Genomic DNA, 23,295 nt, shown 5'->3' with positions numbered 1-23,295 from the left:
GAAAAACTACTTCTTACAAAACTCAGATGATGCCAAACTGATGAGTTAGTGTAATGCCTAGAATACTCCTCAAATACAGAATCTGCCTCTCACAAACTAATTTCCTTGAAGTGATCTGGGCTGCACACAAAACTCTGCTGTTAGTATAAAAACACTGTGCCATTATAATAGGCAAAGTTTATTAGGATGTTCTTCTCCAGTCTTCATACAGTTAATTCCTGCTATCCCCTCCCAAGAAACCACAAAAATATGTACACTTACCTTTATCTAGGGATTGTTCTTTCCACAGTTGAAAACAGACATTCAAACCAGACATTTCTGCAGTACATTTCGCAGAATTATTTTGACATGTTTCCAGGAAATCTTTTAACTTATTTATTCCAGACCTAAAATTCTGTTTAATTTTGTTGTCAATGCAAAGGCTTTTCCGTTGTTTCTGATCTTTTTTTTCCTCTTCATCTCTCATCTTTTCCTGGTTTTCTCCAACAATTTTTTCTGCTTTTGAATTCTATTGATAAATCAAATTACATATGAAGTATTTGTGAAATTTTAGTTAACAAATGCTAAACGTCTTCCATAAATTCCATGTTTCTCTCATATAAATAATTTTCTAAAAAAGATCATAGTCAGTGCATATACCACCAGCAGTAACCCAGTGGTAATGAAACATTCCCATATACAGTGAAGAAAACATGTCCAAGGACAAAGCAATATTAAGGCTTTGAGAACTCTTTAATCTTTGATCTGAGTAAAGGATGCATATGTACGTTATGACACGTACAAGTTGGCTAATAAACAAACACATAAGACAGCAGTGATAATCAGCTGACTACCTGACATACTTAGACTAAATAAAATCGTCTTTTCTATTGTATTATTCAAATTTTTTGAAAAAAATTATTTATTTTCACTCTATATCAGCTACTATCCAAAATTATGATATTTAGATTAAACAACCTTTGTAAAAGGATAATATTCACCACTCATTTGCTAACTAAACTGTCTAATAATAATAATACCTAGAACATTGATTCCCTCATAAGCTTTTGCCATTCCTCTGCCCTGTGCCATTTTCTGTGTATTAACTGAGAAACAAAATAATTGTTGTACACACATTAGTGTGAGTGACCTTGCTTTTAGGCCTCTGCTCCCTGTAAGAAATGCTCAAAAAAGATAAGGGCTGCAAGCTCAATAAAGGACCAGTACTGATCCTTTATTATCACTACGCATCACTAAACAAACAGCAGATTGAAAAGATATATCATGAAGTCTTGAATTTCTTACAGTTCAACATTTTGAACTGTTTTTTTGAGGAAATATGTGTCTGAATGTGTTAAATAACAGCAACTCAGATGCCAGTGTAGTAGGTAAAACCTAAGAACTAAAGTAAACATATACACATACATCATATGATGAAATACTAGTCCATTCAACATACATCTGTGCAATTCTGAAAGTGAAAGTTTAGAAAGCCTTAGGAAACAATCACAAGGATTATGCAATCATATTTAAGTACTCCTTTACTCCATGATGCACCATACAAGAATAACATTAAGGTTGCAAAGCCAAACATTCAGAAATCGGATTATGACAAAATGAAGTTTGCCTGCAGAAAGAAAACGAAAGCACGTTGGAACTTAGGACAGGAATGGATAAACTACGTTAAGTTCCTTCTGTCTTGTTCTTTCACAAATACTACATCATACAAACCATATGCATCCTCTACGACACTTCAGCAGTGAGGCAATAGCCTGTACAAATGTGCAGTCTGCTTTCAAAGCTGTTACATTTAGGAACTTGAAAGCCTTGTGCAAAGACCCACTTCTGTACATGAAAGGCATCAGTTCTTAACTGACTTATAACTGACCAAAAATTAAGGTATTTGGTTAAAAAAAACATTTCCTAAGTCATAAAATGTTACCTATCCATGTAGAATGATGGTGAAGTATAAGAAAAATTATGCCTGCTCTAATAATAAGGAAATACTTAGAATAAAAGCTCTGCAATACTTAAAAAAAAAGAGTTTTGATAAAAATACGCTCCTCAAAACATATGAAAGCTTGATGAACACAAAAGAGAATTAGCTTCTTACCTGTATTTCTGAAATCTTTTTTGTTAAACTCATTGACTGTCAATAACTGCTCTATTTCCTCTCTCTGAGAAAACGTATTTGAAAATTCTCTGCAGTCATAGAACCATAGAATCATAGGGTTGGAAGGGACCTCTGGAGATCATCGAGAACAACCCCCCTGCCAAAGCAGGGTCACCTAGAGCAGGTTGCACAGGAACGCATCCAGGTGGGTTTTGAATGTCTCCAGAAACGGAGACTCCACCACCTCTCTGGGCAGCCTGTTCCAGTGCTCTGCCACCCTCAAAGTAAAGAAGTTCCTCCTCATGTTTAGGTGGAACTTCCTATGTTCAAGTTTGTGCCCATTACCTCTTGTCCTGTCGCCAGGCACCACTGAAAAGATCCTGGTCCCCCTCCTGACCCTTTAAGTATTTATAAGTGTTGATAAGATCCCCCCTCAGCCGTCTTTTTTCCAGACTGAAGAGACCCAAATCCCTCAGCCTTTCTTCATAAGAGAGGTGTTCCAGTCCCCTTATCATCTTGGTAGCTCTCTGCTGCACCCTCTCCAGCAGTTCCCTGTCCTTCTTGAACCGGGGAGCCCAGAACTGGACACAGTACTCCAGGTGTGGCCTCACACAAGGCAGAGTAGAGGGGGAGGATGACCTTCCTCGACACGCTGGCCACACTCTTCTTGGTCCAGGATGCCATTGGCCTTTTTGGCCACAAGAGCACATTGCTGGCTCATGGTCATCCTGTTGTCCACTAGGACTCCCAGGTCTCTTTCAGCTGAGCCGCTCTCCAGCAGGTCAGCCCCCAACCTGTACTGGTGCATGGGGTTATTCCTCCCCAGGTGCAGCACCCTACACTTGCCCTTGTTGAACTTCATAAGGTTCCTCTCTGCCCAACTCTCCAGCCTGTCCAGGTCTCTCCGTACGGCGGCACAGCCTTCTGGTGTGTCAGCCACCCCCCCCAGCTTTGTGTCATCTGCAAACTTGCTGAGGGTGCACTCTATCCCCTCGTCCAGGTCATTGATGAATATATTGAAGAGGACTGGACCCAGTACTGACCCCTGGGGAACACCACTCGTCACTGACCTCCAACTAGACTCTGTGCCCCTAATCACTACCCTCTGAGCTCTATCTTTCACCCAGTTATCTATCCACCCCACTGTCCATTCATCAAGCCCACTCTTCCTAAGCTTCCCTATGAGGATGCTGTGGGAGACCATGTCAAACGCCTTGCTTATGTCAAGGTAGACCACATCTACCACCCTCCCCTCATCTATCCATCCAGTCATGCCATCATAGAAGGCTATGAGATTAATCAGACATGATTTACCCTTGGTGAATCCATGTTGAGTACTTCCGATAGCCTTCTTTTCCTCCACATGCCTTGAGAGGACGCCCAGAACGAGCTGTTCCATCATCTTTCCAGGGATGGAGGTGAGGGTGACCGTCCTGTAGTTCCCCGGCTCCTCCTTCTTGCCTTTTTTGAAGACTGAAGTGACATTGGCTTTCCTCCAGTCCTCAGGCACCTCGCCTGTTCTCCAGGATCTTTCAAAGATGATGGAGAGCGGCCCAGCAATGACTTCCGCCAGCTCCCTTTCATTTTCTCCAGGATCTTCAAAAGATAGCAATTTATCTTTACAGCTTTTAGCTGTGAGGTTGTCATTATCATTTCCATTTCGAAAACAAACTGCCATGACTGTCACCTTCCAGTTTATATATGCTTATTAAACAGAGATGTTCTGTCTCCACATGTTACATCTGGATATCTCTAGAAAAAAGTATTCTTATAAGCTATATTAGTTAAATAACTTTATAATTGAAGTCAATGGAACTTTGAAAGATGAAAGCTGACTATTGTTATAAGTTTTGGTAAATCATACTTACTAATTTACTTCATCAGTGTTCAAGGTCAATGGACACCAACAACCCTATGCATAGTCTGTGCCATCCCTTCTGTGCAACTCCCCAAACTGCAAACTCACTCTCATTCAGACAAGTGCCCAGGAAAATGAAGAGCGTCAAAACTGGCTATACAGGAAACTCTCTAGGCTTCACTGCTTGCTGGAATATTACATCATCCATTCAACTTGCAGAAGAGAGTTCTTGGTCAAACATATCTAGATGTCTGCAAAGGAGAGAGAGTAACTTTTCTGGGCTTCTTGAGGTAGTTGACTCCGTGACTAAATACTCACAGACAGTATTTCCCAAGAGGAAGTTTTAAATTTCAATTGCTGAGACTCACTCACAAGATTGCTTTCAATTTAGGACTTAAAATGCATACTGCAGAATAATTCCATTAAAAATACAGAGAAGAATGTCATAATTGCTTGTTTACATAGAAATTATATATCCACTGATCAGAAAACTGTGCAATATATTCTCATACAGTAATTACAATTACTTAAAAATAATAAAAGTTATGTGTTAACTAGTTCCTCACCATTTGTATTTGCACATTGTAGTTGTACATGTGTATTTTTTTTAAAATATACATAATTATTACACCAATTCCATATAAAATATATCTATTTTCTCCTCTAAAACTGTTTCTATTAAGATAAATATTCTATCTCTCCAGCCTGTTTGGATTATTTTAGGATTTGGGGGTGGCAACAAAGTAGATTAAGCAGCTGCTTGTTTGGTTTATTTTGTTTAGAGCACCACCCTCCCTCCCTCTTGTTACATGAAGTAAAATCTAGATTGACTGGTTCTGTTGGATCCTAATTTTGTACACCAGACCTGCCTCTATTTCTGTCTGTACCACCCATGCAGCAGTACAGTTAGTGCTATTGCAAAAAGTTTTTGAATAACAGATTTATTACCTAACTTCTGTGGGTTATAGCCAAGTTTTACTCTTGCCCAAATTTCAAAGCAAATAATGTATGTATGAGACTGCTTATACAGCATCTTGGAATTTCAGAGCCTTCTGTGAAAACATCACAAAACCTCCTGTCTTTCATCTGTGGATTCTTTGGACCCAGTCAAGCTTTGGTGACAAAGCCAGAAATTGCATTTCAGTCTGAAGGTGTTGTTTCTAGTAATCCACTTGGGTGAATCATTGTTTCAGTGATTCCTTCAGCTGTCTCACTGACAGCTTTTAACTCTCATACGCATACTTCCATCATCATTAAAGGGTGGTTGTCTTGCCTCTTCAGGCCTGCTTCCTCCCAGTTCCACATTTTTCCTCTGACTGGTTGAATATTTTGCATGATTATCTGTAATATTTCACCTTTCAAAGGGAGTTACTTAGTTCACTGATCAATCAGTCTTTTCTCGACTAATACCACCAGCTTCACATAAGGACCAGAAAATCGCTGTATAAAGTATCACTGAAACTCAAATGACATCTCATTCAACAACCGGGAAATCCATGAACTTAGAATTAACTGTCCCTTTCTTTGATAGGGAATATCTAACACAAGGTGCACATCTGATGCTGTAGAATTTAAAGCATATAAAAACATACCTGCAGGTGACTGCATACTTTGCCTCTTTATCTTGATTCTAACCAAGGTATCAAACAGCACAGGAAGGGAGGTGTGTGTATCTTATCATTCATTTTTCATGTCTGACAGTGAGCAGAACCTATCATGTTATATCTGGAATATACTTTTATGCAGCGTTTCATCACTGGATTCTATATGTATTCAATTCATGTCTGCAAATTTTATTTATTTTTTTCCCCAGAAATGTTCACTGTTTAGGAAAAGGAAAAAGCTTGATACTGCCAAAATGGAGGACATGTCAAACAGCTTGTTTTACTTAAAAATCTTGGGCCTTCTTTTTTCCAGTCCATCAATGACAAAGCATCAAGACTGTACCCCTGCAATGTTTAGTCCTTGCCTCTGAAGCCGTAACGCCTAGAGAGAGATGTACTTGTGAGTACAAAATCAATACTTTGCCAGAATTCTAACTCTTGCTTTTGTGAGAAGCAGTGGATACAATTTGAGGGTCCAAGCTCTATAAATTGAGTCCAAAATGAAGAAATACAAGGATTCTCAGTGCCGCCACTAAAGTTTTCATTGCCAGTGAAAGGGTCCTGCTTTCTCCCAATTTTTAAGGCCTACTTTAGGTCATTCCTAAAAGCACCTATTTTTAAAAAATAATTTATTTGCTACATGATTTATCTCTAAAAGTAAACGATTCATTTATAATGGAATAATGCATTTCTGTTTGAAGGGCATGGGCTCTTTAAAAATAAAACCTGTATTTGTGAAGTATGTAGAACACTTCACCCTGGAAGAAAAAATACATAACTTTAGTTCTGAGCCATTAAACATGCTATAGTAGAATACCCCACTCCCAAATTGTAAACACAGGTGGTTGTGTTTTCAAGCAGCATTATTCAGTGCTTTGTCTGACATCCTTTTGTTTCACATCAGAAAGAAAGGAAAAATTCTGTTATATTTTTACATGATACAGCCTATCATAAAGCAAAAAAAGTAAGTTGCCATTGCTTGTCCATGTGATATTCACCATGTCTGGAACATTTCTGCCACCACCTTTTTCAGCACCTGTCTCTCGGCCAATCAGAAAAAAGCAAAAGGCCTGAAGTCTCTCCAACTCCATGGAAACTCTTTCCAAAAATACTCCCAAGCTAAGTGTCTCCCTAATAGAAGCTAGTGACTGACAAATCTCTCAGCAGCTCATTCTATATCACCAGCTGTGTTTTAACTTTTTTTTTTTAAATTTAGTCCTACTGAGGTTAACAGAGGAAGTAATCAGCTGTTCAGTTTTCCTCCTTCAGCATTCATTCCTCTTTCGAGAAGTATGGATGTCACATTCTTGCACATTTGTCTTTGTTTAGCACTATGACTTCTGGCAGCAATACACAGCTGTCTACCCTTATCTTGGACCAGAGATGTTTTTGGGTGTCAGGCTGAGCCTTCCTACAGACTCCAGGAATACATGTGGCATAACCAAAAGACAGCTTGCAATAGCTGTTAAAAAGGTAAAGTAATGTAAAGCTGTATTATGATAAAAGGAAAAGAGAAGTAAATATTTATTTTCCTAGAGATCAGCATTTCACAGTTTGTTGAAAGAGGCACATTCCTTTTTCAAAGTTAATCCACTTGTAAAGAAAGAGGCTTTAATCTGGTATTGAACTTCAGCACTGTCTGTGCCTGCTCAGATCAAACACATTTCACATGCTAAGAAGGAATCTGAGTACATGACTGTCTGTGAATATAAACAAGTAAAATATGCACTATAGGCTTGCAGCTAAAATTAATCTAATGGAGATCATTTTCCTTATGAAGAGGAAAGTCTAACTGAGCTGCATTGACAAAGGCTTAGTACATACAACATAAAAAAGATGCCATGTGATGCTATAAAGCATTTTTCTTGCTGCCCAGCTATAAGAGTTTTATGATACACATAAGAGCAAACAGTTTTTATTTTTAAAAAAATCAGATTTGTTTGAAATATGGTTTTCACAGGGATATACAGGTAACAGCTAATGTGAGTGGTTCTGAAGTACATACTTAGTTAAGCAGGAGTTCCATACTACACAGGGCATAGAGGGATGGATAACTTTTCAGATATGGTACAGGGAGTGATAACAAGAGTAATTAATTTACAAAATAAAAGAAATGGTAAAGCCACATGAGTATGACTAACATTTACAGAATACAAGACAAAATCAACTTTGAGAAGAATAACAGTTGAAGCAGGTAAATGAAACTAGACAAAATTACAGCTAAGGCCTTGAATGTGGACTCCTTAAAAGAAAACTCTAAATTTTAAGAACCACACTAGTGTTAGTTCTGCTTTGCAAAGTTGGGAAAATTACATTACTACCTAACATTATGGTTTGCTTCTCTTCTTTCAAACAGTATACAAGGTATCAGTCTGTTTAACTTAAGACTGTTACTTTCGTGACGCAGATTTTCCACTAGAGTGTTGTAGTTATAATTTCTTTCACTTCTTTCCTTAGAAAATTATGTAGGACTACACTGAGATGATACATTACAAAGGGTGCTTAGATTCTTAAATTTATCATATAATCTGAAATCTTTACATGCTAAACTATCCAATCTCAATTATATTGTCAGGTGCTACACTGACAAATGTTAGCCTTGCTTTCTCTACCCTTGTGAGATTGCATCAGTCCTATCTTCTGTCACTTTCACTCCTTTCCCATGTTTCTTAATTCAACAGGAAATTGATTTATTAGGTTTTTTGTGTTTTAACAACATCAGCTGTATTATAGGCTTGCTTAAATTCGTATTTGTATACATTCCCAAATGCTAGAACCTGGAATGGCCTTTCTGCTTAAACCACAGACTGTCAATTCTGGTTTGTTGACACCTCATTTCTTGACCTTTAATACCATTATATAATATGCCTTAAATATTTTAATGGAATCGGGCAGTGAAAAGGCCTTCTCTAGGCCTTCTGCACAGGTGTGGGCCTAGCCTATGTAGATTTTCAAGGACTTTTATTACAAAAATATCAGTACCTGTGACTCAGACTGTCTATTCTGTTGTCTGTTCTGAAGAGGAATCTCAAAGAGAATGCATCAACAGTGCAGGTCTAACGTAGGTGCTGGCCCCTGGCCGAAAAGTCTGATGGGACACTCCACAGCTGCACGTCCCGACAAGCTGAGCTTGTCCTGGGGGCCTCCGCCGTACCACCATACCCTCACGGTCGGCTCAGCCAGAAGGGGCGGCGGGCTCCAGCCATCGCTCTCCGCGGCGCCCTCCCCCTCACCCAGAGCGGTTGCCGGGCTCCCTTCCCCGCCTGAAGCAGCTGCTGTCGCCGGGTCCGCCCAGACCTAGTCACCTCCGCCCCTCAGTCGGCGGCAAGCACCCGCCTCGCTTCTCCCTCCGCGCCGACCCGCATCCCGCATTTCTCCCTCAGGATCAACCCGCTTCCTGCCTTTCTCCCTCAGCGCCGACCCGCATCCCGCATTTCTCCCTCAGGATCAACCCGCTTCCTGCCTTTCTCCCTCAGCGCCGACCCGCTTCCCGCCCTTCTCCCTCAGGGCCCCGCCTAGGGCCCCTGAGCGCGAACGCGGGTCTGTGAGTGGACCGGCTTAAAATGGTGGAAGGCAGACTCAGAAAACGGGTGTGTTTAACAGTGTTGTGAACCTCGAGGGAGTTTGATGGATGCCGGGGCCTGGCAAAAAACAAGGCCTGACAGTCTGGCATGCTCAGAGGGCTGGGTGACAGCACTGCCCAGCCCAGGCACTGCCTGCTCTCAGGTAACTCGGGCAGGGACATCTTTACCCCAGGCAGAGTGTTTATTGGTGAGGGTGAATGGCTTTGCTCTACCTTTCTTCATCTTCATTCTGAATCCTGTGAGGGTACAGTGTGCTTCACAGCCCCAGGTGCAAAAGTGTATTAATCACAGTGCACAGGAGTACAAATTTCTAACAAATTTCCGTTGAGGTTTAAGGTATATTGAAGACATTCACCAGTAAAGTGGCAATTTGTCCATGAATTCAGTTTTTACCAGAATGGCTAGTGATAGATTAAAAAATACAAAATTTTGAGAGAGACCAGTATTACAAGTGTTCTAGTAGCCTTGAAATAAGGAAAGCTGAATTACAGGTTTTTCAGTCTGAGGTACATTGCCTCAGGAAGACCTTAGATACCATAGACCTTCGACTGAGAAGCCTTCATCTCTTCCCCAGTTTAGAAACAGTTCTTTGAGAGTTGCTTATTTGAATTCCTATCCACTTTGAGATTTTCTTTCCTACTCACAGCTGTGGTAATTCTGGAAAGTTGTGATATTTTTAAGTGTATTGAACTGTTGTTAATTTCAGGCCCTTGGGTATGAGTTATTATTCTTTTAACAGTTTAGTTTTAACAACCTTTGTATTTCTTCTGGGCCAAGTACCAGTACCACTGCTAGCAATACTGAAGGTGTGTTCCGTTACGTTTCTACATTCTCGTCCTAGGAAAATCCTCAGAAAAACCCTTCCAGAAACTTGAAAAAAATGTTGTTTGAGTACCATTGACACTGGTTGACTATTTCATCATGTCTGACACTTTCATATATATATGACAGGTAGGTACTTCCAATGCACTCTATAAAAAACATGGATTAGCTCTAGCTACGTAAAAAATTTATTTACAAGTATATTTATAAGCAAAATTAAACATGTTTGCATACTAAGGGAAAGCAAAAAAAAAACAAAGCTATGTACATCATCAGACTACAGCAAGGCAGTGACCCGTATGTTTAAGCACAGGCAACCAGATTATTTATTTTTAAACTTTCAGAGGTAGAAAAAAATGTCTGTTAGTGAATCAAAATAACTGGAGGATTCTGTGTCATCTAGTAAAGGGCTCTGTATCTGTCTCTGCTGTTGAAAGTAGAAGAAGCTCTTAAAGATTCTCATTTGAAGTTTACAGGCTGGTGGTTGGACTTTGGGTCTTGAAAAGGAGGTTGCCTATCTTCTTGTATTTTATCCCGTTGCTATTTAGAGTAAGATACAAAATAACAGCAACTGTAACAGGGTTTTTCTGTTTTCTCAGGTAAGTACACAAATCAGTAGGGTAAAAAGCCATGCTTGTTGTATTTTGGTTTTAGCACAATTAACAATGAAAATCTTCCGCGTCGTGTAACATCTTCATCAAATGGAATGGAAAGCTTGTACAACCAGAATAGCTTTATAATTTGTGACATGAGGTTTTGAATGACTCGGGCTGACTAGTATTAGAAGCTATGGTTAAGGTTTCAAGAGACCTATGCTCCATATAGGAGACCTATGCTCCATCCACCAAGAGACCTAGCTATGCTCCATCAAATCTATTGGTAGTGAAAAGTATTATCTCTGTGGAGTTCTGTTCATCAGTTGAATTTGCCAAAATACTGCAATAGGAAGTGAACATATCAGGCATAATAGCCTTTATCTTCTTTGTATGTTATTAATTTTTACATTTTACATGTAAATGCTGAATTATTACATCATTGCATATTATTGCACATGTTTATCTTTCAAAATGTGTATTTGTTCCAAAGTTTTAGTCCTTCTGGCATTTGCTTATAGTGATTTACTGATGTCTACCACTTTTGTAAAGGAGCATACACATTATTTTTGCAATAAAAATGGAAGGTCTTGATCAAAAATTAAGTAAGGTTCCGAAAGATTCAGCACAGGTCAAAGGATATAAGTATTCCCTAAATCTTAGTAGAATGACATTGGGAAAATTTGTTCATGGCTTAATAGAGCTGTATAAAACCTTGCCCTAGTAAGTTTGCAAGTTATGATGAGTATTTCATTAACACTTGAAGCCACTAGGAATAAATGGAACAGAGATCTTTCACTTTCTGGGAAAATGTTTCTATCATGATGTACAAAAAGTAATAGGCATACCTGATTCACACAAATCACCAGCGTAACTGTATTCATAAAAGCTCAGTCCCTTTAAAAATGACTTCTGCAGGTGTCTCCAGGCAGATATATTTTCTTCCCAGAAGCAAAAATTTAAACATATGATTCCCAGAACCAGGATTTCATCCACCCCCTCCCCATAGAAAATGATGAAGATAGCCCAAGGCAGTTGTTCGCTGTTTATGTGCAAGCTGTTTTTGACTCCCATTCCAAGGTGGCTAACTCTTATGCATTTGGTGGAGAGTCTGCGTGCCTGACAGAGGGTCTGGATTCCACCCTGTGGGGTGACTGCTTAAAAATTAGTGGTTAACTCTTAGATGACCAGCTCCTTTTTTGTGTACAGTTTTTAGCCTGGAATTTTTAGAATGATGATTCTATTCTTATTTGACACAATGAAATGACTGTAAAATGATCTGAAATAAAATCCTTTTTGTTAATTTCATTACAACACGGTAAGGATCCCAAGCCCTAAGAATGGGGTTTGTATACATTGTGAATTAAGTAGGTATTCCTAATCCAACAGTGAATCTCTTGAAGCTCTGATGAGGGGAAAGTAATTGCCTGTATGAAGATGCAAAGAAAGATACTACATTAACCACTGAAATAAAATGTGTGATACTAGCACTTGTTAACACCTAAACGTGGTCTGGGACCAATAGGGAGCTATGGGTCTCTTGTGCACTTCTGTCACAACAGTGAGTCCACTGCACTTCCATTGTTGCCAAGGAATAAACTTTAGTAAAAAATGCAAGCCAATATCTATAAGACCTTGAGCTAAGAACAAGTGCCAGCCCATAAAATTAATTTGAATCAGAGAACAGATCTGGACACTGGCAGAAGGGACAGAGGTCTGTAATGTCTATTTGGAGCTACAATTTCTCCTATCTACTCGAGAGAATTTGACTCCCAATAGGCTGCAATCTGGTAGAAACAATCCTACCCACACATTGCTTTTATTTCTGGAAATTATGTGATAAAGTCTGTACATTAAACCAGCATTCTTCATGTTTACTTCTTCCTTTCACTGAGTATCAAAGGAAATTACGTGCCTGAAAAGGCAGAAGTGTTCCCTTGGACAGAAATTTTTTCTTCCCTGAGACAAAACTCTCACATGAGTTCTTAATGAGGTGAAAGTACTTCCTTAGCAAAGACAGTAAAGGGGAGTTGACTGTGTTACGCATTACACTCTACAAGGCTATAGAAACCAGAAATGCATTTTGATTGTTTCAGTGTTAATACCTGTGTCAGAGTTGTGGGGTCTTTTTAAAGCATACATGTTTTCCAATGATTTTGTGTGTCGTTTCTGACGGAGATACTTCTTTTCTGATCATATGATTACTTCATTTGAGGTGTGAAAATTCAGTAGGTAGATTTATTTATACAGTTTAATATATGGTTACGGATTAATAATTCTCTATTATTACAAAAAGATGTACCATTTCTGCTGATAACTCTGAAAATGTTAAGGGTCTTTTCCAACCTGAATGATTCTATGATTGCATGTTTTTTTCTTTTCCTGGAAGATTTTAAGGTACACAAGGAAGCTATTAATTTTAAACTACTTTTCATAGAAAAAGACAATTATTTTATTTATTTTTATAAAAATAGTTAATTTTGTTAAAAAAATTAAAAATCTGTTAAGAAAAAATGCTGTAGAAAGACATTATTTTTAAAAAATCAACTTTCACACACTGTGTTTTCTATGACCTGTGGAGGCAGGCACTTTAATAATGAGCAAAAATCACATCCTAAAATTCCAGAATAATATTTAAAAACAGCCTAAATACTGTGTTAAATACAACAAAAAATGCTCATTTAAATGATTCAGTTCTCTGAATTTCTGAGTGAGTAGTAAGTGCACAGAACTTTGTGCCACCTCCAGGCCTAACGTTGCTTCTACTGGAATTCCAGATAGCGGCAGTCTGCTGAAACATGAGTTCAGTTACCAAATATAGACGAGTGGGGTAAGAATTACATAGTCACGGAGGACAGATGTAACACACAGGCCACAGTCTTCTCAATGCTTACTGAGGACCAAGCAATCTTTAGTGAATAGCCGGAGCAACGTTAAGCCTACTTAGATAAAGAAGGAAAAAAAGCAACTTTACCCGCTATTAATTATACTTGAGACTCTTCATATTGCCCTGTTAACTGTAAGGTCTGTTTTATATTTTCTGCTAAATTTAATTATTGTACTTTTGGGGGTAATTTTGCAGGATTTCAAAATTCAGAGGAAAAATATGTGTGTTTTTTGTTTTAAAAAAATCTTAGTAGATACATTTATTCCTTAATATTATTCCTTTGAACAGATTGGCTTTGGGTCATTTTTTTTAAGTAATAATTTTTCATTGGACAGGTTCCACAAATTCAAGATGCTTATATTTTCTTGAAATGAGCCCTTTGATTTTCTGGGGTTATTCATATTTCATTATTGATCTCTTGAATACCTTAATTTGATTAATTATTCCAATGTTTTCTGAGATTACTGTAATCTAGTACATTTTGAATTTACTATTTACCATATTATTCTTTAGAGCATCTATATTATTTTCTGAATAAATATTTAAACAGCATGATATTAAAATGTGTGTTTACGTGTGAGTAATTTTTAAATATATAGCAAATAGGACCCCATAAATAGTTTATAAGTAGTAATGGTGGAAGTGTAGCTAAATAATGATCTGCACGTAACATTGTATTTTATGTTTGTGTCTTTAAATGATATAGTATATGGCTTTGCAGGTTACCTAATGAGTAACGATGATGAAAACTGTTATAAATACATTGTAGTCTAACTTGGAGAAGCTAGAAATAGCATTTGAAATTTTTAATTATGATCTTATGTCGTACTTGATAGGGTTAGCAATACTTCAGTTCACTGTGATTACGAGTTGCTCTAAAAGAATAGTGTGTTTGTGTGGCTGAAAAAACACATTACAGTGTGGCTGAAAAAAAAGTCTTTATACTGGAAGCTTCCATTCAGCTGTCTAAAGCTAGACATATAAATCCATTTTTAGGCACCAGGCCTTTCTCCCAAGAAGGCTTATCAGCGTTAGAAATTGCCAATAACCAGCATATGTTTAAATTCATCGACTTTATCTAAATACTCTGCTACAGATTGATTTACCTACATTTAGACACTGGGCTTTGAAAATCATGACATATGTAGCCATTATGTTTTTCTAATAATAAAACAGTATTAGGAGGAGATATGCTAATTCATAATGCATTCATTTAAATCATCCTGTTGGATGTCTAGCAATAGGTGAAATTGTCCTCTGACCCATAACCCATTGAAACACCAGAGCAGGTTGGTGTTAGAAGTCAGAGAAGTTTATCTGAGTATGTAATGTATCACTTTGAGACACGAGCAAGCTAGGAACCAGTAGGAATCAGATTTAAATAATGATATCATTTGAAGCACAGATATTTTCAAGTTATCGAAATAGTAAACTAACACCTTTGTTCATTTGAATACAAAGGTTTAAAAAATAACTAAAATTAAGGAGGCAGAAACTCTCCAGGTTTAACCCTTGGCTTCCTTGCATTCATCCAGTTTATGCCTTAACAGCTGAGCCTCTAGACCAACTGTTTGCTTGGCTTCTCAGATTCATTCTTTAACCCTGCTATGTGGTAATCAGTTATACTGTATGTACGTTTTTAGATCTTGTTGACAAGAGATTGGCATGGTTGCTAAATTTGTTGCCCTGTAAACACAGATAAAAGGAAGGACAGAATAATGTAATCCCAGCAAAGAATAAGCCTATGACTGTATTCTATAAAAACATATATCAAATCCTAAAATGCTTTGGTTCCCTTACACTTCTCTTTTATGTGTTTAGTTGTAATCTATTGGCAAGACAGCAGGCATATCAAGAGATGCATGTGCCAGGCCAAGAATTCCAATAATCTATCAGTCAGTTAATGACTACATACTGGGTAAGCCCTGGTGAAGTGACAAAAGGTAACTGGAGCTTGCACAAGCTGATGTAAAATACATCCGAGTGCATCTCATGACTGTCAAGCCACCTGTCTATCAGTGAACAAATACTCTGGACCATTAAGAGAAAATAGAATATTTTTTAAAATCTTGTGCAGAATTAATCTCATAGAAATTATCAGAAGATAATTTTCAAGTGCAATTGAAACCACTGACATTCAACTTAATTAAATGATTTTCAGAAGCAGCAATTACTTTTAAGATCAGATCACCCACAATCTAGTGACCAGCAGGAAAGATAAAATTTCAAGGAGAATTTCAGGCAGAACATTCCCTTGGGAAAAGAGCGGTTTCTCTGATGTCTTGTTTCTTACTGGCTTTACAGAGGCAGAGAACACTCATCCTCATTCTAAAATCATGTGGGAAAACTGGAGATGTAGAGATGCTTCTGTACTTTGTTAAACTGGTACAGAATATGCATTATATGCTTACATGATACAGCATGATACATAGGTTGGGAAATCTGTTTCTTTAGTGTTTTAATTTTAGCATGTGGTAGTTCGGTATTCCACTTACCTGTGTTGAAAAAAGTGCTACTAAATTGTATAGACAATGTACAGACAAACGATGGCTTCATAGTTCTGAAGGAAGACGCATGAGAAAAGTGACTCCTAACTGCTCTAATTTCCACCTAGACAATTTGCAGCCCTGGAGCACTCTAACAGAAACCAAGTTTTACGGTAAGTATTTCATGCACTGTTGGGTTCTGCGTTACTCCCAGTTTTATGTCTAGCTTATGAGAAGCACGATATAATAGGGTTTTTTTTATTGACAAGTTTTTTTGTTAAGGAATTGTATTTTTGTCCTCCAGGATGCAAGACAGAAGCTGTGGCCAGGCATTGCCTCTTTCTTTAATGCTGAAGGATGCTTACTGTGCAGAGAGAGGCACCAGTAAGGGACATCCTGAAAATATGTCAGAAGCTTCATCCAACCATGAATTTTTCTATGATTCCCTACCAGACATACAGAACGGGGAATTTTCAAATGAACTTTCTGCCTTCCTTACCCAGGAGGAGATATGTAAGAGCCTTGACATAGCTCAGGAAGCCATTGCTAATTCCATGAAGGAGGATCAGAATGCATCACCAGACTTTACTCATTGTTTCAACACCGCTCTTTCTAGCACTTCAGAAAATCTTTCTTTCAGAGATACCAAACTGCATGAGCAAGATGCTTTACAGAGGCCTCAAGCAAGCAGTCTGACTTCATCTGCTGCAAGTCATGTTCTCCCAGGGAATCAGAAAGAGCAATCCACTGCACCTCAAACAGCAAGTAGTTTTGTCACAGTTTCCAGGAGGCAGGCAAGCACCTCACCTTTGCTAACTGCTAGTCCCAGCTTTGTTAGAAGCCTGAGACATTCAGAAAAAGATGGCCCAGATATGCCCAAGACAAGCCCAAATTCCGAATCGGCATCCCAAGGAGAAGTTCCTTTCAGGAACAAGCTGTGTGACAAAGCTGCCACATTCATAGAGGAATTGTCATCTATATTTAGACAGGCAGCAAAGACAAGAGGTCGAAGTCCTGATGGGGACTCCTCTTCTCCAGACAGTGGATACCTGTCTCCTAAAAAGAAACAACCAGCTGTAAGTACCTCAGTGAACCAGGAGTTTGACAGGCCACATCAAGAGCCTGAGCCTGAGACAAAATTATCTGGAGTTCATCTGAATGAACACTTTTCTGAAAGGGAAAGCATCACTCAGAGCGAAATGGTCCTTTGCCACCCCTTCATCAACATGGAAGAGAATGAACCTTCACCACCTCAATTCACTCAGAAGCTCCGGAGCCAGGAAGTTGCTGAAGGAAACAAAGTATTGCTGGAATGCAGAGTTGCTGGCAACCCAGTCCCTGATGTCAGGTAAGCGCCTGCCTTTTTAACTAAGTCATTGGATATCTTCATCTTCTGATTGTGGAAGATACCTAAGGACAGGTATCACGTTGGACCCACTTAGAGGTAGTCACATAAGAGCAGTGGATCATGCAGTGGTTAGTAAGCACATGGAATAACAGATTCTGACCTCTTTAGTTCTCTTAGAGTGTTTCATTGTTTTCTGCTTGGGAAATGAAGTTCAACATGGCAAAATTAGGAATAGAACTGGCTCTAATCTCATTTTGTGTGACTGTTACCTCATTAATCTAGGTGAACGAGTTCACAATTTGCCCCTGAAGAGCATGTATCAGGCAGTTGATACAGTTTTTACCGTCAATTAATTAGAATGTCCCCAAGCCCCACACCAATGGGATTTGGGGTCTATACTGTGAGATAACTTAAATCTATCAAATATCCTCATGTGTAAGACATTTCCAGAAGACATTAAGATGGTCCCCATTTCAAAACTTCTTTTGATACTTTGTAGTGACATTTACGTGCATTTGCTTTTGTTCAATGACAAAACATAAAGGTAACTTCTGTGTAAGTTTGTTTGGTTTAGGTCATTTATTATCATGTGTTCATAACAGAAAAACTACATTCACAGTATCAGTGAGGCCTGAATGACTCATAATAATTTCTGCTGTCTTCCTTTCCTTCAAAAGCTAATAGAAATTAAGGTCAACCAGCACTGCACAGACAGTGTTTGCCACTTTACAGGTGTGAGCCTTAATGCTAACATGATTGCTTAACACACACAGAGGTAGATTATACCTCTAGTTTAATAGTTCCTCACAACCTATTTTGATTTAAAGTCAACTGAGCATAATTGATATTCTCAAAGGAAAACTGTCCAAAAAGTCCTGTTTGGACAGGATAGAATTTGTAGTTCCTCATTCAGAACTTCCTGTAAGGTTCTTTAGTTACGTCCAAAGACTACATAATTCTTTTAAAGTTCTCAACATTTCCTTAAAGGAATGTAGCAATCACTTGCCTGTAACACCTGTTGTGCTTTAAATTTCCTCATATCTTTTGCTGTGAAGTCTTTCAACACTTTGAAACTACTAATATTTTGCCTTAAGTTCCCCCTGATTACTTGTGGATAGTCACATGGATAGGCCTTGCGGCTATGCAAGCTTAGAAATTCCTGTCCATCACTTGTGTCTTCATACATACCATAATTGAACTTCTCCTTTGAAATCAGTCTTTCACATATTTTTAAAATCTGTACCTTTTGGTACAGGTTTGAAAAGGGAATAAACAAAGTTGTCGGTCTGAAGATTTTAGATCTTTGTCAACAAGATTTTAAAATGTACAGTTTTGAAAAGTCAGATTATGGCAAGATGTGCTTTCATTCCAAAGTGAAAAGTTACTTTGTAGAAAATATCTCCAGGGAGAGATAGTGCCAACAGGTCAGGAAGCTTACACTGAAAGTACAGTTGTAATGCCTAAATTGTAATGCCCGTCAAGCAATATGACAGCCATGTCATGTCATTAATAGTTGCTTGTTATTTTATTTTTTTTAATATCTGCTGGGAAAAAAGAACAAGAATCACAGTTATGGGTGCAAAAGCCTTCCAGTTGTTCATTCTCCTTGAGAGTTCCATGAAGCAGGAAAGGAGAATTGTAAAAGTCGCACAACTGTGACAGGCAGTGAATCCTCCTTCTTACGTTTCTTCTCTTAGATCCTTCCTTGCCCCTCTCAATATATAGCAGCCTGCCAGTGGTACCGATGTGGATACTAGGGCAACACAATCTGTTAACTTGAGTAATTCTGTTGTTGTTGTTGTTGTTGCGTTAGGGAATATGACAGCTAACATAATGGTACTGATACTTTTGAGTTGTAAAACAGAGTAGTAGCAACAGACAGAGGAACCACCCTTATGGAAAAAAAATAGTTACTATTAATTAATACTGAAGACCTTTTCACTTAATTTTACCCATCTGTAGGTTAGCTATTTAACCTGACCAAGTCATCTTAGACTCCATCTGCAGGCACTAGGGAGAACCACATCTACCAAGAGTCACTTACATGTTTGCTACATTGACGAGAACTTAAGGCAAATACTTCAGTCTAAACACTTTGTTGTTAGTTTGTTATAGTGGGTGAGGTGAATCCCACCCATTCCCCAATCTCTGTGCCAATAGATGGCACACAGAGAAAGATTTGCCCTGCCAACTCATATCCACAGGTAATGCAACTAGAAGAAAAAAAAATCTAAACTGCCCCTCTTGCAGGTGAGAAGTCACCATGATATGTATTGCTTCAAAGGAACTTAGGTTTTTCTGGTATTTGAATTTTGATAACATCCATACTTACGTTACTTGAACAGCAAACTTTCTTACAAAGTTTCTTGCTAAGAAAGCAAGAGACACAAAGGGGTTTTTTTTATAGGGTGCTACTTACCAAGTCATCAATAAGACTATTATGGTACTGAGAGTCAGTTCGTAGGCAATACTGTTTTACAAGAACGAAACAGTGTTTCTGTTGGCTTGAATGTTTTTGTCACCATCAGTCTATTACACTTTAACATATATTTCAGTCCTACTGAGTTTCAAAGTGTATTTTTTGGGATGACAATTATCTTAGAATAGGCAGCACATAGGCATGGAGGATCTCTAAAAACAGAATTGCTAAACATCCGCTACGTAGAGCCTAGGGTCAACAGGAGTTTACTTTGATAACACAGCAAATAAGCCTCACTGATGCCATCAGACTCGCATACTCTGTATTTCCTGCCATTGGTACAAGTACAGTTCTGATCAGAACTGATTAGAAGTTGTAGATTTCTTTTATGAAATACAGCATAGACAGTTTAGGCGAGTTTGACAGCAGCAATGACGTTGCAGTGTTTTGATAGCAAAGATGCACTGTTGTAATACTTCAGTATCTTTTTGCTCTTATTTTATCTGGCAGAACATCAGTCTTTAGTTCAGTGATATGAGTCCAGAACTATACATAAAAATCAACTGAACTAGGGAGTTATGTACAAGCTACGGAACTTTTTTTGTTTATGTCTTTTACATCATTGTTGTATTCATTTCAGAGGCTCCTAATATCAAGATGTTTACAAGAAATCTAGAAAAAAAGCATTATGTTCTTTAAACTTTAATGTAAACTCTGCTTTTCTGAATCTTAACACTTGCAGAATCATTAAATGAGAAGGCAGCTCTTAATCACTGAGCAGAATGAGTTATGAGAAACATAGTGTTTCTCATATGTGAACATAAGTGACAAAATAGTAGATGATTTTAAAATCAAGTGTACTGTTAATCAATCTCATTAATATCGATTATTTTGGAACTTTTGGGTTACTTCCCTTTTTGAGATCCATAATTGTACTATGTTAATATTCTGCAGATACAACCATTGCTGAATCACAGCAAATATGCTTCGTGCCAACTTCTCAATCTCTTGCAAAGCTCCTTGACAGTCAATTGGTTACACTTTCATGGTCCACCCTCAAATTTGTTGTATTTAATAATTATTAATAATTCTCTGGATGTCAACAGCACACAAATTTGTGAATATACTTAAAGAAAACATATTACTTGCTAAGAAAAAATTACCTTTCCAAAGTTTCCAATAAAAATACATTTTCCCTTTAGTCTCCATTTCATTGTGGATCTTCAAGAGAGGAAAAATATGGCAGCTGTACCTTAAAAACTATTCATTTTGGAAGTCAATACAATTTTGCATCGTGACCTTTCTGTAATGACGCTGCCTAGGCTGAAGAGGTCTCTCGCACACAGCACGGGCAGGGTTCTCGCAGGCTGGATTTCTTCTGAGGGCCGAGCCGCACACGGGGGAAGTATAGAGACCTTTAGCTGTTGAGGAGCCCGTAGAACAGAAGCCAAGACTCATTCAGTGGTGAAGAGACTGTGCTAACCGCGTAAGGACGCGGCAAATACTTGCGTGCTGTTTGGGTGAGACTCCAAAGTCCTATCTCTGAATCCTGGGGAAAGGAGGGGGTTCTTCCCTGTAGAAGGTAAGAAAGAATGCAGAACATTTTGTAGTGGATTCTAGACTATAATAACATTACTAGGAACTTCTAAACAGTTAAATAGCATCACCCATGCACATCAGTCCCCCTCTTTTGGAGCTGAAAGGGAGTTTTATGGTATATCCTGAATATCCAGTAAATAGCTAATATGCTGCAGTGGAAAAATATCAGCCTATTTAAAATCACTGATGTATTGCGGAGCAAATGAAGAGTGCTTGCTGTTTATGCCACTTTCAGGAATATTTCTGTAAATATGAGTTTTATATAGTTTAAAAAAAATAGCAAAACACCAGTGATATAATACTAGTTGACAATCTCTTGTATTTTGCTAATAAAATGAATCTAATTTTCTAAAGCACTGTACTTATACAACTGCTTCATTAGACTGAATTTCTGACTTGCAATACCTTTAAAAAAAATTCTTTGGAGCATAATCATGTAAGAATTGGGAAGATTTAAATACCTAGTGTTTTCTGAAGAAACTGGCCCGGAGGGGGAAAGGTGTAAAAGAGATTAAAAGTTTTGTGAAAACTGATGAATAGGTAGGAGGTAGGAATGGATATTAATGTTATTGCCAAAAGAAGAGCTATAGAACAGGCTGAACACTTAACTGGTCTGTGAGGCATAAGAGCAAGCCACTTAGCACATGCAAAACTTGCTGAAACAGGAGATGCAAATAGGGGTATGAGCCAGGATTACCACAGTCTGTATATTTGGACGTAGCAATAAAATCTGCAGAAAACAGGCTTCAGTTGTTCTGATTTTTCCCAGAAAAGCCAGTTTCAATAACATAGCCACTGGAAATAATATTTTTGAAACTCTGTGTGGTGTGATAAAAGTAGAGAACAATTGGGATTTTCATTTTTTTTTTGTCTCAGCTGGGAAGAAAATAACCAGAAGCCATAGTTCCTAAAGTCAGGATGAAATAACACTAGTTTAATGGTGACAAGAAAAGCACTGACTAAATTGGTATTTTTCCCAGCACCCAAGAAGTTTTCCAGCCTAGTAATGAGCACAGCTGATATTTAGACAGTAAAAGCACTAGTGGCCATGAGTTCATCCAAGTGATCTACGGCAGAGCAAAAGGCCTTCAAAAGAAACTACTTAAGTATTTCTGACCTTATAGCATGTTATTGTTTTTCTATGCATCACATTTTATTCTGGATCCCAATAATCTTTATAACTGGCTTTCTTCCCTTTTCATAACTTTTTTTGGAGCTAAACTATCCAAAGTCCTCAACCTGTACAACAGCTAGAATGCTGCCTTAGCCTGCTACCGTTCTTATAAGGCTGAGGAAAACGAAGTTGCAGAATCTTATTATAAGCAAAGAAACCATCAAATGTAGTGTTAAGGACAAGGTATATATTTGACTAGTTCTTTTTTATTATGCAACCTTTTGTAAAAATAAGTGTTTCCAGAATATTTTATATTTATTTCCTAAGGGAGATAGTTTATGGAGTAAGTTTTTAAATTGCTCCTGAATATAAACATTTTCCTTACATTCTCCCCATAGTCTGACTGGTTTTCTTTATGAAACTAATTTGCCTAATAAACATACTTTTATACAGGAATGCACAGTAGTCTTCTACTAATCATTTCAGAGTAGAATCCCACTAATCTGTCTTCTTATTAGTCTTCTGCAAAGAGAGAGTACTTGTTAAGAATGGAGGAAAATTCCTGTACTTAAGGAGTTCCTTGGGCAAAAATGTTGTCTTTGTAGATCTGGATGTTTTTCTGTGTATGGAGCATTGAAGATCATCTGAAAGTATAAACAGCATGTGTAATACTGCTGAGTGTAAGTAGAAAAATGTTGTTAGCTATTTTAATCTGGTAATACATTCATTTCAGAAATCTGTTTAGCAGTAATGAGTTGTCATTTAGTATTTTATTTGCATTCAAATTAAGATATAACATCTGTAGATATGAAAATATGTCAACATCCTCAATATTGTCCTTTCACAAGAATATTTTTTCTTACTCCACCTTATATCAATAATTTCTTCT

At 37.9% G+C, this 23,295-nt stretch overlaps 1 protein-coding gene across 9 annotated transcripts in view; it reads left to right on the top strand.

The window, feature by feature from the left end:
- Positions 1 to 13,419: 13,419 nt before the first annotated feature.
- PALLD (palladin, cytoskeletal associated protein) overlaps positions 13,420 to 23,295 on the top strand; it is a 198,083-nt gene continuing 188,207 nt past the window's right edge. For 6 of the 9 annotated variants that reach the window (XM_054201821.1, XM_054201825.1, XM_054201824.1 and 3 more), the window contains exons 1-2: positions 13,420 to 13,577; positions 16,231 to 17,274. In XM_054201821.1, the coding sequence (XP_054057796.1) occupies positions 16,232 to 17,274 (1,043 nt within the window). In that variant the 5' untranslated portion in view covers positions 13,420 to 13,577; position 16,231. Of the gene's footprint in view, positions 13,578 to 16,054; positions 16,100 to 16,230; positions 17,275 to 23,295 lie in introns of all 9 variants that reach the window. The other 3 variants (XM_054201819.1, XM_054201818.1, XM_054201817.1) reach the window with 3 other exon arrangements.

This window comes from Rissa tridactyla, chromosome 5 (genome assembly GCF_028500815.1).
Source record: "Rissa tridactyla isolate bRisTri1 chromosome 5, bRisTri1.patW.cur.20221130, whole genome shotgun sequence".
Classification (NCBI taxonomy): domain Eukaryota; kingdom Metazoa; phylum Chordata; class Aves; order Charadriiformes; family Laridae; genus Rissa; species Rissa tridactyla.
Note: the sequence above shows the minus strand (reverse complement) of the source record. Positions and strands in the feature narration are given on the sequence as shown.